Source organism: Coregonus clupeaformis, chromosome 1 (genome assembly GCF_020615455.1).
Source record: "Coregonus clupeaformis isolate EN_2021a chromosome 1, ASM2061545v1, whole genome shotgun sequence".
In the NCBI taxonomy this organism is placed as follows: domain Eukaryota; kingdom Metazoa; phylum Chordata; class Actinopteri; order Salmoniformes; family Salmonidae; genus Coregonus; species Coregonus clupeaformis.
Window position 1 is genome coordinate 84,735,493 of NC_059192.1, and position 18,864 is coordinate 84,754,356.

Sequence of the window (18,864 nt, forward strand, 5' to 3'; positions counted from 1 at the left end):
GTTGATAGGGGACAGAATGCGGTTGGACCATCATATAATAGGCATATACATTACTCTTACTGAATTTCCACGTGGGCGAGGATATTGGAAATTTAATCAAAGCCTATTGGATGATAATTTATTTATAATTAGAACAAAGGAATTTATAACTGACTTTTTCCAACATAACATAGGTACAGCGAATCCCCTTATTGTATGGGACACCTTTAAATGTGCCTTTAGAGGTCATGCAATTCAGTACTCATCTCGAAAACAAAAGCAATTTAGGTCAAAATAGTTTATACTAAGAAAGGAAATAGAAAGTCTAACAGAACAGATAGATGGCAATAAAAACTGTAACATAGAGGCTCAGAATAAATTAGAGGAAAAACAAAAAGAAATGGAGAAACTTATTCAAGAAAGATCAAGTGTAATATATTATAAAATAAAGCAAACTGGATGGAATATGGGGAAAAATGCGCAAAATTCTTTTTTAATCTTCAACATAGGAATGCTACCAAAAAGAACTTAATGAAACTGGTTACAATTGACGGAGTCACCCATAATTCACCAAATGATATTTTGAAGGAAGAAACAAAGTACTTTAAGCATATGTTTTATTTTCAGTCGCCCCCATCTCCTCTAACTGAAGCTAATTGTAGAGATTTTTTTTCTATTGATAATGTCAAATTAACAGCCACACAGAAAGACTCATGTGAAGGTGAAATTACAGAGGAGGAACTTCTGGATGCAATTAAGTCTGGGAAAACTCCAGGGTTGGATGGCATACCAGTCGAGGTATACCAAACCTTTTTTGATATACTAAGAGGACCGTTATTAGCATGTTTTAACCACTCCTATGTAAATGGTAGATTATCTGACACTCAAGAAGAAGGTCTGATCTCATTATTACTGAAACAGGATACAAGTGGAAAATATAAAGATCCAGTCCATTTACAAAATTGGAGGCCCCTTATACTTCAGTGTTGTGATGCAAAAATCCTAGCAAAATGTATAGCGCATAGAATTAAAAAGGTATTGTCGGATATTATTCATTCTAATCAGACAGGTTTTTTACATGGAAGATACATTGGAGATAATATAAGGCAAGTATTGGAAACAATATAACACTATGGAAAATATGGGAAACCAGGCCTGCTATTCATAGCAGACTTCGAAAAGGCATTTGATCAAGTTCGACTGGGGTTTATATATAAATGCCTGGAGCATTTCAATTTTGGAGAATCTCTTATAAAATGGGTCAACATCATGTATAGTAACCCTAGGTGTAAAATAGTAAATAATGGCTATTTCTCAGAAAGTTTTAAACTGTCAAGAGGAGTGAAACAAGGTTGTCCACTATCGGCATATCTATTTATTGTGGCCATCGAGATGTTAGCTATTAAAATCAGATCCAATAATAATATCAGAGGATTAGAAATATAGAGCTTAAAAACAAAGGTGTCATTGTATGCTGATGATTCATGTTTTCTTTTAAATCCACAACTAGAATCCCTCCACAGCCTCATAGAGGATCTAGATACATTTTCTAACCTCTCTGGATTACAACCAAATTATTATTATTATTAAATATTAAAGCATTAGACCTATCACTAAAAGCTTCAGTCATACAAACGTTATACTTAAATCCGAACTGGTTCTCAAGCAAATTAGTAAGATTGTCTCACCCAATGTTCAAGAAAGGCCTTTTTCCCTTTATTCAGATTACAACCTCTCACTTTCAGTTATTTGAAAAGGAAATAATCTCCCAAATGTCACTATTTCTAAAACAAGCCGTAGAAAGTTGGTTGCAATTTCAATTTAATCCTCCAGAAACGACAGAACAAATAATGCAACAAATATTGTGGTTAAATTCAAATATACTAATTGACAAAAAACCTTTATTTTTTGACAGAATGTTTAAAAAAGGTATAATCTTCGTAAATGATATCATCGGTAGGACTGGTGGAGTTATGTCGCACATGCAGCTGACAAAAACATATGGAAATGTCTGCTCTACCCAAAATTACAACCAAATAATTGCAGCCTTACCGCAAAAGTGGAAGAGGAAAGTGGAAGGGGGAGAAAGTAAGGAACTTGTCTGTCGGCCTTGCATTAAAGAACATAATTGGTTAAGGAAAACTGTGATAAATAAAAAAGTATATCAGTTTCACTTAAGGACCAAAGGATTGACAGCCGTCCCATTTAGATTGTTTATGAACTGACACGCAAAACGATACCGGATTCAAAAATTAGAGTCTTTCAATTTAAATTATTATATAAAATTCTTGCTACCAATAGAATGTTATTTATATGGGGGATACAATCTTCCCAGCTCTGCAGATTTTGCTGTGAAGAGACAGAATCATTAGATCATTTGTTTTGGTTCTGTCCATTTGTAGCTTGTTTTTGGACACAGGTCCAGGAATGGCTAAAGGATTGCAATATTTACCTGGAACTAACCTTGCAGATAGCATTACTGGGTGATCTGAAAAGTCATAGTCAATCAATCAATAATATAATAATACTTTTAGCAAAAATGTTTATTTTAATTTACAATCTGTAGAAGCAATGAGAATAGAAAGGTTCAGAACTTTTGTAAAACATCACAGTACGGTTGAAATATATATGGCAAATAGAAATCCTATATGGATGGTGTTAAGAGATAGATGGGAGGTATTGAATAGAGTTGAAGGATGGGACTAATAACAAATAACAACAAATAATAACAAAGATAGCTAATAATGTAAGCATACTGTGTCCATAATAAGTATATAGGTTGTATGTTGGGAGCTTTTGGGAAAGAGCACAGTTAGAAAGATATGGCATATAGAAGCAAACCGGATGGACATCATGAAAATGATCGGAGAGGTTGAGAGTAGAAGAAGTTCAGGAGCAATAAAAATAAAAATAAAAATAAAAATATATATAATAGAATTATTGTAAAATTAACTCTGTCCATAAGGTGTAGATAGTAAGTATAGACCGGAAGTAGAGGCCTGGGCATTGTTGTTCACTAATTTACTCCAAGTAGGGAAAGGATGGTGGGGTTGAAAAGTAATAAAGGGGAGTATATATATATATATATATATATATATATATATATATATATATATATATATATATATATATATATATATATAAAACATGGGGGATTGGAAGTGATGCAGATAATTACATTGATAGAAGATACAATCTATCTGCAATATTAAGCTGATCCATTCCCCCCGAAAAAGATAAAATAAAAAATAAATAAAAATAACATCAAATCTGATTAAAATCTGTTCATATACAAGCCCAGGAAGAATTACACTTTTTAAAACATTTTCTGACAAGCGACCACTTAAATATGGTCACGTTTTCACAAATTCTTAGAATGTTTGGGAATTTGTGAATATTCTATAGCAATATAGAGTGGAAAGCTGACATGCGTTTGGACAATTAATATAGACACTGCAGGAAATAAAATGGAATAAAAACATCTGTCTTGTTCAACTGTAAGTCGCTCTGGATAAGAGCTTCTGCTAAATGACTAAAATGTAATGTAAATGTCCAAGACCGGAGTCTACACAGACCGGTGCACTATAGCCAATCAGAGCTACAGTAGGCCTTTATACAAACAAGCCATTTGCCACATGGGCCTGCCATCATTCACTTTGAATCTTACTGTGTGTTTACAGGCAGTTGCAACAGTGCAACTTTAGATCGTTAGAACGCATTCGCCAAAAGCCACAAAATACACCTGAATGGATTTCTGCAAATATGTAAACACCACTGGAGTCCTCTTACATTTGGGAACTTTACAGTCCTATTGATCAAACAACCATGAAAAGGTAGGCTCTCTCTCCCTCAATTATGCACAACAACAATATCAACAACTAATACAATATCAACAACTAATACTAGCCAGAGCAAGGTGAGCTAAAATCTAAAGAAGGAACATTAGATAAACCCTCTCAAACTTTTCCAGCTAGTTGGCCGTCAAAATTGCACTGATAAATGATGTGGAATTGTAGCCTCCTCATCCATCTGCATGTCCCAACCAAGCACCCAAGCTAACTGGCTAAAGTTGGCTAGCTTGCTAGTTAGTTACTTCCAGACACAAATGAGAGAACACCTCATTCTGACCATTTTACTCGCCGCAGCAGAGCTGGTTAGGCTGTTAACATGTTATCTAGAGCGTTCTTGAATAACTATTACTTTTTTTTGCCTGCGTTTACTGACACCAGTCGTATTCAGCAGGTGTTGCGCATTCGTGATTTCATCAGTTGTTCTGCGCTCTGGCACACTCAGACGAGCTTGCTCCGAAATCGAAGTAGATAGCCAGAGTGCATTTGCGAACGCAAGAGATATGCTAACTGGATAACAGTCGTTCAAGTTCATGCTAGCTAACCAAATGACACCTGCATCTCTAGCTGTGTATAGCCACCGAAAAACGATATGAGGGGAAAAAGTCAGACACTCACCCATTCCTCCAATGGCATGACATTACATCCTCCTAGCACCTAGCTAGCTAGCTAGTGATCTAGCTAACGTTAGGCTCCGTGTTTTTAGCTTGCTACATAAATGGATAAGCTAGTCTATTAGCCACGTTATGATTGACTTGTGATCATTGCCCTTGCAAGTTTGATTGTATTGACATTCCCAGCGTTAGTTACATTCGTCCGTTTTTGTCCAGAATATTGAGTCATTAAAACTGAAATGGAGCATCCTGAATGGAGGCAGCAAACAATGTAACAGGCCAGCTGTGATTTACAACCTGATAGCAATATTTTTTGGACTACCAAATGTATTGGTGAATTATATGAATCATGCATTGAACTGCATCCATCTATTCTGCCAACAATACTTTAGTGTACCTCATGGAACGTTGAGTCAAATAGAGCCTATTTTTAAAACCTCTAAAAGGTGGGTATAGGTTTATACCTGTGTATACCATCCACTAACGTTACACCACTGGCCCTTTGTGTTTTACAGAAAGTGCATTCTCCTACATGAGTGTGCTGATACTACGGTTGCTTTCCTTTCAGAATCATGAACCTGTCACACACTGAAGGCCTATAGGTTCGCCACTGCGCAAACGTCTATAATAGATATAAAGGCTGTTCAGATAATGCTTCAAGAAAGAAGCGGTTTTATGCCTGACTAAATGGAAGCAGATAATTATGAGTTTTTTAGTCTGCTGGTCTCGGGAAGAAATTACAAGTCCTCACTGTCCGAGACCGAGTCTTCTGTCACGTCTCACCCTGTCTTGTACACCGGGCCTGACATAAAGGGACCTGGCACTCTACTGGCCCCTGTGCACTCTACTGGCCCCTGTCTGTCTGTCATCTGTCTGCCGGGCCCACTGTGTCCTGAGGTGGACCCTTCTCTCCCAGAAAAAACTAGGATGAAGAACCTTCACTCCCTGTAGTTACGTAACAACTACAGACTTCAGCAAGTACAGTGCAGTACCCTACATGTTGGTATGATGGAGGCAAGCTAGTAGCTTCTAGTCCATCCTTTGCTGGCTGGCTACAAGTTCACAGTTAGGTTGCAAAGTTCCGGTAGCTTTCCAAAACTCCTGATTCCAGGAATATACCAAACAGGGTTTCTGGACAACCAGGACATTTTGGGAAAGTTACCAGAATTTTACAACACGGGCCAATTTTACAACACTAGTTATCAAGACCAGACATCTATACCTAGGGCCCGTGATCAGGAAATACTCTGGGCCCTATATACGCTCTAAAAACAAATGGTTCTATATAGTGCCAAATAAGGGTTCTTTGGCTTGTAACCATAGCGGAACCCTTTTTGGTGCTATATAAAACCCTTTTTTGATGGTTCTATGAAGAACCATGCTCACACGGTTCTAAATGGAACCTTTATGATGCTATAAAGAACCCTTTCCTACAGTTATATAAATAACTATTTAAAAAAGGTTCTATATAGCACCAAAAAAGTTTCTGCTATGGTTACAACCCTTTTTGGTGCTGTATAGAACCCCTTTTAATGGTTCTTTATAGAACGTTTATGGAGAAAAAACCTTTCTCCATCTCAAAGGTTCTACAAAGAACCGTATATGATCAACCATACAGGTTTATTTTGTCTGGTTAGCCATATTATATTGTTAAAATTCCATAGGTGTTATTATTGTGTTAATTGACAAGTTGAATCAGGTGTGCCAACCCTGGTACAGCTGGGGGTCCCTGAGGAGAGAATTGATAACCACTGATTTACACAACAGTTCTCAATTGACACTTTCACAAGACACTGTCACTGGCCATATCATTTTTAACATATAATAGTATAACACAACAGATTAGATCAACTGGAATGACACTGTCATTCACCGTTGCACAAAAAGAGTTGTGAGTAAACCACGCCTGTATTCAAATGAGCCGCCACCCCTATATTTTAATTATCACTAAAAGATGAAAGAACCCTTTTCTGAAGTGCAAACAACCACTGAATGGCTCAATGGTTCTTTGGGTCAATATGGTTCCACAAAGAACTCTTGAGGAACCCTAATCTTTTAGTCTGAATGGCACAAGACTGAATCCCAGATCAGACAGTTTGTGCCAAGAGGTCAATCCCGCTGTCCAAAACATACTTGTGGTCCTCTGTAGCTCAGCTGGTAGAGCACGGCGCTTGTAACGCCAAGGTAGTGGGTTCGATCCCCGGGACCACCCGTACACAAAAATGTATGCACGCATGACTGTAAGTCGCTTTGGATAAAAGCGTCTGCTAAATGGCATATTATAATTATTAGTTTATGGCCGGGCTCCAACAAGGGCTCCAAGCACCTAGACTTTTTACCTGAACACATAAGACAGTAGACTCTTTACCGCAAGATTAAACTGGATTAGCAGCCTGATTTGATGTAGCTCAAATAATCCTAATCTAAACCACTAACAAAGAAGCCACTTTTAATGAGTCTACACCTGTCAGATGTCACTGGAAATCAATGTATCTCTGTGACCATGGGAGGGAGACAGAGATCTACTGCACTATGGGTAAATTGACAGTTTGTGTGTGTCTTCCAGGCGGGAGTTCATAGAGTTGATGAATAAGTATGGCTCCCACAGCAGTTTTAAAGGAAGCTCAGGGAGAGTCTCCCCTACACAGCTTTCTACAGGTGAGTTTCTTTACCTAGGACCTTTGTGTCCCAAATGGCACCCATTTGGGAAAAGGGCCCTGGTTAAAGGTAGTGGACTATATAGGGAATAGGTGCCATTTGGGACTCACCCACTGTACCTAGGACCGGGTTATCCCCCCTTCCCCTCCTCATCTCCACGTAACACTATAGTCTATTAACCATCATCTTCCTACTTTCGCACTCCTTCTAATTCTCATCCATTTTCCCTTTCACAATCCTTACTCTCATCCATATTCACAATTGTTTTCACCTTCTCCAGCTGAGTGCTAGCCCAGCTCCTCTCACAATCCGCCTCCCTCTCCAAATATCCTTTCACCGACACTCAAATCCAACACGCTATTATTTAAAATAATAGAGCGCTGAATCCTACCTTGAGAGATGCATGTGTAATAGACTTGACATCAATGAGAACTTTGGGCAACAATGTGGCTAACGTGTGTGTTGGTGTTTCTCTATGCTAATAGAAAGAGCTGTTTTTACACCTCACAATGTGTGATTCACACCTAACCCCTTTTCTCTCGGCTCTCTTCTCTTTCTGTCCCTGCCCTCTCTCTCTCTCTATCGCTTTATTTGCCCTCCCTCTCTCTCTCTCCCTCTCTCTCCCCCTCTCTCTCATGCTCTGCCCCCCCCCCCCTCTCTCATTCTTTGCCCTTTCTCTCTCTCTTCAGGAGGCAAGACAGACACGGCCTCCTCCTCTTCCTCCTCCAGATCTACCAGTCCCACCACCCAGCTCCTCAGCCCTAAAGAGGGGGTCACAGGACCCCCTTACACCCCTGGACCCCTCTATACCACTGGGCCCCCCTATACGTCGAACCCTAACACAACCCCTACACAGCATGTCTTCAACAAGTAAGTGTCAGTCAGAAATAGAACCAGACAGTTGAAGGACCGGGGATATTGCACTTGTTGTCACTGTCTCGGGCGGCGCACAATCGGCCCAGCGTCGTCCAGGGTAGGGGAGGGAATGGCCGGCAGGGATGTAGCTCAGTTGGTAGAGCATGGCGTTTGAAAACGCCAGGGTTGTGGGTTCGATTCCCACGGGGGGCCAGTATGAAAAATATAAAATAATGTATGCACTCACTAACTGTAAGTCACTCTGGATAAGAGCGTCTGCTAAATGACAAAAATGTAAATGTCTGTTTGTCCTCATAATTTAAAATCCACACATAATGTTTTTCCCAAAGAACCAGATGGATATATGGCCAGGTTCTATATCCCTGATGTCCTTGTGTCACCAAGACCACTTTGTGGAAAACAGTCAGAAAAATAACTGGTAGACGGATAGATCGAAAGATTGTAACAGTTTATCCTTGATATCCTTTTGTATAAGATCTAGTTGTGTAACACAAAAAAATATATTGAATGTGTGTATGATGCTGAACAGTCCCGTTGCTCTCTGACAGAAGAGAAACCCCCACATTTATAGCGAGAGAGATAGACAGAGACAAATACAAAGGAAGAGAGGTTCGTTCAGGGACAGTCTGAATGAAGCCTGTGTGTCTTTGTGTATTTATTGAATCATGCTCACAGTCGGTGTGCTAGTCTGAGATAGTGTCCCTCATCACTGCCCTCTCTCGCTTCTTCTTCCTCTCTCTGTGACTGTCCCTTTCTTTCTCTCTTTCCCTGCCCTATTTTTATACATCTCTCTCTTTCCCTCTGTCTCCCTCTCTCCTCTTCTCTCCTTAGCGACAGCGTCATTCAGTTGATATGCGTCTCAAAGGGAACAGGCCTGGGCCTCATCATCAAAGGCGGAGCTAACCGAGCCGAGGGACCAATGGTGTTGATTCAGGAAATAGTACCTGGAGGAGACTGCCAGAGGGTGACTTGTCACTATGTTTACCTTCTGATATAGGGGGAATCAGGTGTTATACATGGGTTTTTACAGAGTGTTTTGTGGGAAGACATAATAAAGTGCGAGACAATGTGAGACAGGAAACATTTGTTAGTTAATAAGCGCAAAAGAGGTGTTCAAATAGACATATTTTAAATAGGAAAGTGTTCAACTGACAATAACCATGTTTTTTATAGTCAAACTATAGGCTAATGACCTAACAATATTATCTATCTGCATTCCAGGACGGTAGACTACAGCCAGGAGACCAGCTGGTGTCGATTAATAAGGAGTCGTTAATCGGAGTGACCTATGAGGAGGCTAGAAGTATCCTGACACGCACCAAACTCAGGTGGGGCGCACCTGTATGACTTTACCTGAATATGTATTGACAGGATAAACCTCCTGAGGTCCACATCATCTTGTTTTCAAGGGGGTTCCTGTATAAAGATAGAGTAGAAGGAGAGTAAACACATCCATCTCTACTGTAGTAATTGTGTGAACTGTAACCTAGGATGCGTTCATGGCACCATATTTTTTAAAATAGTGCACTACTTTTGACTTGATCCCTATGGGCCCTGGTAAAAAATAGTGCACTCTATAGGGAACAGGGTGCCGTTTGGGATGTATCCCTATTAACTACATTAAAAGTAATCCAATCCATTCTCCCTTCTCTGTCTGTCCTTCTCCAGACCAGACCCTACGGTGGAGATAGCATTTATGAGACACAGGTCTTCCTCCAGCTCTGCTTCCTCCAGCAGTGGCCCCCAGAGCCCTATCACCCCCCAGGGCCCAGCCAGCGGAGCCCCCGCAGTGCCCTCCACCAGGAGAGAGACCCTGGCCGTGTTGGGGGCCCTGCCTCCCCCTGCATCACTGCTCCAGCACAGGAGAACCACACTCCCTGCAGCCCTCCCTGGGGCTCTCCTGGTGGTGCCCAAGATCACCTCCACCCCCAACCCCGCCAGCGAGACCCTGCCTTCTGTCAACCTTAGCCAGGTTAGAGGCTGAGGCTCAAACACACGTTCAACTCACACACACACCACTCAAGTCTTCTGTGAATATGGTTATTCCTCCTATATGGTATTAATGGTTGGTGTGGTTGTGTCCTGCAGGTTCGAATGAGGACAGAACAGACGTGTGTCTCCTCCCCCGCTCAGAGTCCCAGCACCACAGATGCCAAGCCTGGTGAGAAACCTGTCTACTTCTCTATCAATTTCAATTTAAGGTCTCTCTCTCTCTCTCTCTCTCTCTCTCCTCTTTATCCTTCCCTCTCTCTCTCTCTCTCTCTCTCTCCTCTTTATCCCTCTCTCTCTCTCTCTCTCTCTCTCTCTCTCTCTCTCTCTCTCTCTCTCTCTCTCTCTCTATCCTTCCTTCTCTCTCTCTCTCTCTCTCTCACCTTCACAGTTGCCTCTGGGCTAATATAACTATTCGGACATTTCTTAAAGCAGCCAGACCAGAAAGTGGTGTAGTGAGTTGTTGTTGATGTACATTTGGGAACATGGTGTCCCATGGCTTTAGGACATGTCCCAGTCCCGCCCTCACATACAGTACACCTTCACTTTGAATTCATCCCAAATGGCACTCTATTCCCTATGTAGTGCACTACTTTTGACCAGGGCCCATAGGGATCTGGTTAAAAGTACTTTACTATATAGGGTGCCCTTTGGGACCACACCTCTAGGTAGGAACTATACTTGGAAACAGGTGACAGCAGGTGGTAAAGAAGAGATAATAGTCAAATGAGGGTGTGCCTTAGCCCTTATCTCTCTCCAGAGGACAGAGCCATGTCATAAACTCAGTCAGTGAGTCAGGCAAACAACCAGCCCAAGTAATGATGTGACCTATACTTGAAACCTACATTTGAAACCAGTTCTAACATGATATCTTGTCAAGCACACACGCGCACCTCGCTCCACGTGTGTCTCTGTGTAATTTCAAGGGTTCTCAACTGTTCTGTGCTTTGGTGTGTATCTGTTCTGTGTTATTGTTCTAGGCAGTTTTAAGCTGCTCTGAGCTGGGTTGTACAGTTCTAAAGAAATTTACTTTACTCTACATTTACTCTCTACTCTGTTCTATACCACTCTAAGCAGTTCAAAGCAATTCTGTAAGGTTATGTGGGGTACCAAAGTTCCCTCTGGTGAGAAAATTAAGTATATTCTACTCTGCTCTATACCGCCCTATGTTGTTCTCTATAGTAGGCCATATGAGCCCTGGTCAAAAGTAATCAACTATATAGGGAATAGGGAAACATTTGGGAACCTGAGCTCAGATGAATATATCGGAGACTGTTGCGTTGGTACGAAGAAAAGATACACAGCAAATTCTCCAGTGTAAAAAATATTCAATTTTACACTGAGTGTTAATATTTGAATAAGGCTTTACACTTAGCAGTGTGTTAATTTAACACTGTTCCGATGCCTAAATGGGTCCAAAGACTCAACACATTCAGTGTTGATTGAACTCTGAATAAAATGTGTTTGTTTTTTAACACTTTGGAGATTTTGCCGTGTAGACTGGTAGAGAGGGACAGATGTAGCGTGGTGTGGCGTGCAGCCGGGAAGGAGGAGATATAGGTAGGCAGGAGACGCTTAATCTGAAGGTGTCAAAACAAGACCTGTCTAGTAGGTGGAAAAATGCTAATCTGGCCTTGGATGTCTAGGGGACATTTCATCCCACGCTTGTATCTGAAGGTGTCAAAAACAAGACATCCTGTCTGCCTCCGTCTCAACAACACGCTGTCTTCTTCCAGATGGAATCCCTTCTCAGAATAATGTTATTCGAGCGACTTTGGGATGATGATGAGTGGTGTTGTCTGGATGTTTTGTGTTGCTCAACATGTTAATGATCAGTTGACACAGAGATGTGAATGATTGGCACATAGGCTTCCTTCAAGTGTTGCCCAGCATGTTAATGTTCAGTTGGTGCAGCAGTATAATCAGATATGACTCCTTTACATTTTACCTCGACACGTTTACTGCATTTGTCAACGTAACCTAAAACTGTTTTACCTAAATTAACTACCTGCTTTACCTACACTAACTACCTGAACTACCTCGATTCACCACTTCCAAACTTTCAATTTGTTATAATAATAACAACATATGCCATTTAGCAGATGCTTTTATCCAAAGTGACTTACATTCATGCTTGCATACATTTTACTTTCAGGTGGTCCCGGGAATCAAACCCATTATCCTGGCGTTGCAAACACCATGCTATACCAACAGAGCTAAAGAGGACTATATCTGTCTGTCAGAGGACTGTACAGAGGACTGCATCTGTCTATCATCTTGCTATGTCGTGAACTTGGTAGATTTTTTAACAAATACAATTTTGGGGGTTGAAAAGCTGTGAAGCAGAGCCGTCCATCACAACAGTAATTTCCTCCCTCGTTCTTTCTGTCTTTTCTCTGTGCCTTCCTCTCTAATTATGCCTCGCTCCAGACTCTGTGAAGCTGTCTGTTTACCCCTGTAGCTCACCTGGGGTGCGTTCAGTTTGCTTAAATGTTTGCTACATTGCTGAGCGGTTTTTACTGAACTACGTATTTTCCCAAAACTTTCTTGAACAGACTTTGAGATACATTTGCTCCTTTTGGTGGGTGTGCCGGGGTGTTGCTTGAAGGAATGAGTGACGCATTTAAAGGGCAGCTGTGCATTTTGAACCCACAACCTAACCCCTCCCTGTTTTTCAACTGGTCATTCAGTACAGCATTTCCGTTCAGTTGAGCGTTCTATTATGCTTTTATGTACTGAACGCAGACCTGTTTCTTTCTTTCTTTCTCTCTCCATTTTATAAGCTTTTCTATTTCCACATGTAAATGCAATAAACATAAGTCACTTGTCGTAAACATCAAAGAAGATAAACATTAACATAGCCAGTCACTGATCCACCTGCTTACCTGTGTCCCGCTACTCAGAATCCTACCCTACCTGTCAGCCAATCAGCAGCCAGCACACACCACACAGGAAGTGCTCCCTCAGCTCCATCTGTCGCCTCAAACTGGAGAGGCTGGAGCAGGTCAGTGTGTGTATTTATTAGCGTGTATTGGTGTACTGTACAGTCAGGTCCATAATGATTGGCACCCTTGATAAAAAGCAAAATATACTGTATAAAATAAATAACACAAATACTGAGCTATAATGTATGCAGAAAATAAATAATGATTTTATACTAATACAATTGCTCAGAGAAAGAGCTTTTGTTTAACAAGTAATAACTGTATGACTCACAGGAGGCTGGTGGCACCTTAATTGGGGAGGACGGGCTTGTGGTAATGGCTGGAGTGGAATAAGTGTAATGGTATCAAACACATGGTTTCTATGTGTTTGATGCCATTCCATTTGCTCCGTTCCATCCATTATTATGAGCCGTCCTCCCCTCAGCAGCCTCCACTGGTATGACTGTATGTGCCTGTACCTGAGGATTTGTGAGTGTGCGTTGGAATGTTTGGAATTGTCTTGGTGTGTCTGTAGATGTGTGTGTACAGTATGGTTGACACTAGGGTCATTGCAGTGTAATGATTGTGTTGACTTTGACCCCTCCCTGCAGAGACACTGCTCAATAAGCTTTTACTGCTGCTGGGATGTCATTTGCTCTGGCCTAATCACACTGATGCCTACACTCTTATTAAAAAAGGTGCTATCTAGAACCTCAAAGGATTCTTTGGCTGTGCCCATAGAAGACCACTTTGAAGAACCCTTTTTGGTTCCAGGTAAAACCCTTTTGGCTTCCATGTAAAACCCTTTCCACAGAGGGTTCTACATGGAACCCAAAAGGGTTTTACTTGGAACCCTTTTTTCTAAGAGTGTACAGTCAAGCCAGTGTGCGTGTGTGTGTGCGTGCGCATGTTGTCCAAGCTGCTCCAATCCCTCTCCCACAACATCATGGCAAAATCGATAGGCAGTATTCGCATCCAGCATGCTCAGTCACGCTAGGTGTGTGTGTGTTTACTACTCTGTGTGTGTATAAATGTGTGAGGGTAGGGTGTGTGTCTTTGATACGGTGTGTGCAAGCTCTGTGTGTGTGTTGGCAGGCTCTGGATGCATTGGGACTGAATCCTACAGAGGCACAGAGACAGACGTTGAGGGCCAGACTACGAACAGACCCTGCTGGGACAGTGGCCTATGCAGGTAAGACTACACTTCACCATAACCTTACCTGACCATAGCTCTAACCCTGCTCTGACAGTGGCCTATGCAGGTAAGACTACACTTCACCAAAACCTTACCTGACCCTAGCTCTAACCCTAACTCTGCTCTGACAGTGGCCTATGCAGGTAAGACTACACTTCACCATAACCTTACCTCACCCTAACTATTATTCTACACAGGCAAGATAACCCCTTACCTTACCTGACCCTTAACTCTAACCATACACAGGTAACACAGATAATCTCCAGCTATTTCTGATGCTTAGACCAACAAATCCTGATCCTAAGCTGCACTGTAAAAGTGGGACGGCACTGTTGTTCATCTGAAGTGCTTTTTCTGATTGGTATGATCCAAAATTACACTTTGGTTCGTTCACCTTATTCTATTCAATTTGTCTGAAATCAAATAACGAATTTGACAGATCAATGTGATTTTTTTTTTTATTGAATGAAAGCTTCTAAATTGCTTTTGTTACGTTCCCCAATAAGAAGCCAAAAATCGTGGCTCAACAGAAATAGGGAACTACCAAATGACGTTGAAAACCAGAACGAAACACGCAGGGGTTTAAAATTGGTTCTGAAAGGCATCCATGGGGGTGCCTACTGACTGGGTTCTGACCAAGCAAACTCAAGTAGGGTCTTAACACACACCCACAATGGATGCCCACTAGATTAGCCTGATATCAGAAACTAAAGGAAAAGAAAACCCACACCAACTTAGGTAGGGGAGTGCAAATAACCGTGGAACAAACCAAGCAGGTGAGACAAGATAAAAGGGTTTGTTTCACAACTTAAAGAGAAAGCGCTAAACAGCGGTGTCGCTCTTCCAACATCTCTCCTGCTAACTGGTGCACTGGGCCAGCCACTCTTAAATATCACCTGTGCCAGCACAGGGGAAACTAACAACTGACTAACCAGGCGACAGGTGCAACACATCCTGACCAATGAAGATGATTCCAAATCAGGGCAAACCACACCCAAACAGAACCAACATTGAAGTCGAAAACCAAATCAATCAAAACCTCAAAGCCTATAACACTTTCAACACCTCATGCGCATTCACATTGAATAGTGGTGGGTGCAATGTAGTGGCGGCAGCCTACCAGAAGAGTTGGCGGCGTGGCCTATTGGGGGGGGGGTGGCTTTCACTTTATTTTTTGGCCACCGGTGGGAGTGAATGTGTTCTGTTTAGATAAAAAAAAAAAAAAAAATTGTATGTTCACTGCCTGCACTGAATCTTAAATTACAGTATATCTGTGTAAGTATTGTGATCCTAAAGAGCCTGGAAAGGTTTCCATTGATGAGATGGTCACCATTTGGTTACAATCTTGTAACCAGATGAAGTGAAACTTCACTGCTAGACACTATTTGGGGTGTTCTTCCAGTCTCCCTACATAATTATAATTGATGAGAGGCGTTTCAGACATAATTATGCACCATAGTGGTATTTGTATATTTTCGCGCTCGGAGAGTTCAACCAATTACATTGTTTGATTGAGCCTGCTGTCTGATCTAAAAGTGAATGACAACGTGTTTTGTAACAATTATTGTGGCCTTTGTGTTCGCCGATTGGACGAAAATGCTTGCAGTGAGTAGATATGGTTGGCCTTGTTCAATAGAGCCATTGGACTTGTCTCAATGATGTTCCTATATGCCACGACATTGCAGGATGTCTAGGTTGACTCATTTTACCTGGCTTTGTAAAGACTGCAGCCTGACGGTAGCCCTAGTTGCTTGTCCAATTGTGTTCCCACTCTCGAAGGCAGGCTTTTCAAAACGGGGGCAGTACTAGTTTCTAGGGGTTCAAAGGAGCTATGTTCACGTGCACTGTATATCCGAGATTGCTAAATAATTACAATGGCTGCTTCAGATGATTATTTTTACAACAAGAGCTGGACTACAAAACAGTCTTTGATTTCTTTTACATAGGGACATACAGGGCTATTAATTTGAGCTGGAATATGCTGAAGAGGAGTTGAGAGAGAGAGAGAGAGAGCAAGAATTGCGAGTGCTGTCCAGCCATGCTGACAGAAAAATAAGTCTGTGCTGCAACAAATTAGATCGCGGACAGTTCTTACTGGAGAGGGTCACTGCAAACCCCATGAATCATGTGTGTGTGTGTGTGACAGACCATCAAAGTTTCTATGCACATATGGATAGAGGGGTGCTGGAGATGTCCTTCAGAACCTCCAATATCAACTGGTGACGGCAGCATAGACCAGCTGGACCAGGAGGGCAAATGACAAACGAGTAAGTTGTTTTGTAGTCGGTAGCTAGATGGCAATATAATCTCTCTTTTTACACGAGGCAGTGTTGTTCAGTACAGTATCATTTTGTGATCGATTCGGCCATAACCGGGCTTGCTAGTATCACTACAAGCCAAGCTAGCCAAGTTGAGCTAGCTAGCTTTGATTGCTATACACAAAATGTACTTTAGCCTAACGTTATAGCTAGCTAGCTTAGCTAGCCTCAGTGCATCTCATTAGGAGCAAAACTGGATAAATGTTTTGATGATGATGACGAAGAGTAAAGGAATGACTTTGGCTTTTTTTGGGGAGTAACTATACCTGTGTGTTGTAGCTAACTAGCTAGCTCACGTGTCTGTGAGATGTCTCGTATTCTACACCATTTGTATTTCTATTTTTTGTATTTATTAAGGATCCCGATTAGCTGCTGCCCTACTCTTCCTGGGGTCCTCCAACATTAAGGCAGTTATATACAATTTAAAATATTACATGAAATTATATTTCATAACACTTTACCCAATACATTTAGTGTGTTCCCTCAGGCCACTACTCCACTATCACATATTTACAATATAACATCCATGTGTACGTGTGTGTAGAGTGAGTGTCTATATGTATGTACCTGTGTGTGCGTCTCTTCACAGTCCCCGCTGTTCCACAAGGTGTATTTTTAACTGTTTAAAAAAAATCTGATTCTACTGTTTGCATCAGTTACCTGATGTGGAATAGAGTTCCATGTAGTCATGGCTCTATGTAGTACTGTGCACCTCCCATTGTCCATTCTGGACTTGGGGACTGTGAAGAGACCTCTGGTGGCATGTCTTGTGGGGTATGCATGGGTGTCTGAGCTGTGTGCCAGTATTCCAAACAGACAGCTCGGTACAGTCAGTTCGTCGACACCTCTCACAAAAACAAGCAGTGATGAAGTCAATCTCTCTTCCACTCTGAGCCAGGAGAGACTGACATGCATGTCATCAATGTTAGCTCTCTCTGTACTTTTAAGGGCCAGCCGTGCTGCCCTGTTCTGAGCCAACTGCAATTTTCCCAAGTCCCTCTTTGTGGCACCTGACCACACTACTGAACAGTAGTCTAGGTGCAACAAAACTAGGGCCTGTAGGACCTGCCTTGTTGATAGTGTTGTTAAGAAGGCAGAGCAGTGCTTAATTATGGACATACTTCTCCCCAGCTTTGACCATGACAGTCTACAATCCAGGGTTACTCCAAGCAGTTTAGTCACCTCAACTTGCTCAATTTCCACATTATTCATTACGAATGTAGTTGAGGTTTAGGGTTTAGTGAATGATTTGACCAAAATACAATGCTTTTAGTTTTGGAAATATTCAGGACTAACTTATTCCTTGCCACCCATTCCGAAACTAACTGCAACTCTTTGTTAAGTGTTGCAGTTATTTCAGTTGCTGTAGTAGCTGACGTGTGTAGTGTTGAGTCATCCGCATACATAGACACACTGGCTTTACTCAAAGCCAGTGGCATGTCGTTATTAAAGATGGAAAAAAGCAAGGGGCCGAGACAGCTGCCCTGGGGAATTCATGATTCTACCTGGATTATGTTTGAGAGGCTTCCATTAAAGAAAACCCTCTGTGTTCTGTTAGACAAGTAACTCTTTATCCACATTATAGCAGGGGGTGTATAGCCATAACACATATGTTTTTCCAACAGCAGACTATTATCGATAATGTCAAAAGCCGCACTGAAGTCTAACAAAACAGCCCCCACAATATTTTTATCATCAATTTCTCTCAGCCAATCATCAGTCATTTGTGTAAGTGCTGTGCTTGTTGAATGTCATTTTCTATAAGCATGCTGAAAGTTTGTTGTCAATTTGTTTACAGTAAAATAGCATTGTATCTGGTCCAACACAATTTTTTCCAATAGTTTACTAAGGGTTGGTAACAGGCTAATTGGTCGGCTGTTTGAGCCAGTAAAGGGGGCTTTACTATTCTTAGGTAGCGGAATGACTTTTGCTTCCCTCCAAGCCTAGGGGCACACACATTATAGTAGGCTTAAATTGAAAATATGGCAAATAGGAGTGGCAATATCGTCCGCTATTATCCTCAGCAATTTTCCATCCAAGTTGTCAGACCCCGGTGGCTTGTCATTGTTAATAGACAACAATAATTTGTTCACCTCTTCCACACTCACTTTACGGAATTCAAAAATTACAATGCTTGTCTTTCATAATTTGGTCAGATATACTTGGATGTGTAGTGTCAGCAATTGTTGCTGGCATGTCATGCCTAAGTTTGCTAATCTTGCCAATGAAAAAATTATTAAAAGTAGTTGGCAATATCAGTTGGTTTCGTGATGAATGAGCCATCTGATTCCATGAATGATGGAGCTGAGTTTGCCTTTTTACCCAACATTTCATTTAAGGTGCTCCAAGGCTTTTTACTATCATTCTTTGTCATTTATCCTTGTTTCATAGTGTAGTTTCTTCTTATTTTTATTCAGTTTAGTCACATGATTTCTCAATTTGCAATACGTTTGCCAATCGGTT

The 18,864-nt window shown here is 41.4% G+C and overlaps 1 protein-coding gene across 1 annotated transcript in view; it reads left to right on the forward strand.

Annotated features, from left to right (window-relative positions):
* Positions 1-7,026: 7,026 nt before the first annotated feature.
* LOC121568083 (syntaxin-binding protein 4-like) overlaps positions 7,027-18,864 on the forward strand; it is a 70,653-nt gene continuing 58,815 nt past the window's right edge. Inside the window, exons 1-8 of the mRNA XM_041878699.2 lie at positions 7,027-7,099; positions 7,789-7,969; positions 8,807-8,939; positions 9,197-9,303; positions 9,644-9,947; positions 10,064-10,136; positions 12,868-12,968; positions 13,984-14,080. Coding sequence (XP_041734633.2) covers positions 7,027-7,099; positions 7,789-7,969; positions 8,807-8,939; positions 9,197-9,303; positions 9,644-9,947; positions 10,064-10,136; positions 12,868-12,968; positions 13,984-14,080 — 1,069 coding nt within the window. The remainder of the gene's footprint in view (positions 7,100-7,788; positions 7,970-8,806; positions 8,940-9,196; positions 9,304-9,643; positions 9,948-10,063; positions 10,137-12,867; positions 12,969-13,983; positions 14,081-18,864) is intronic.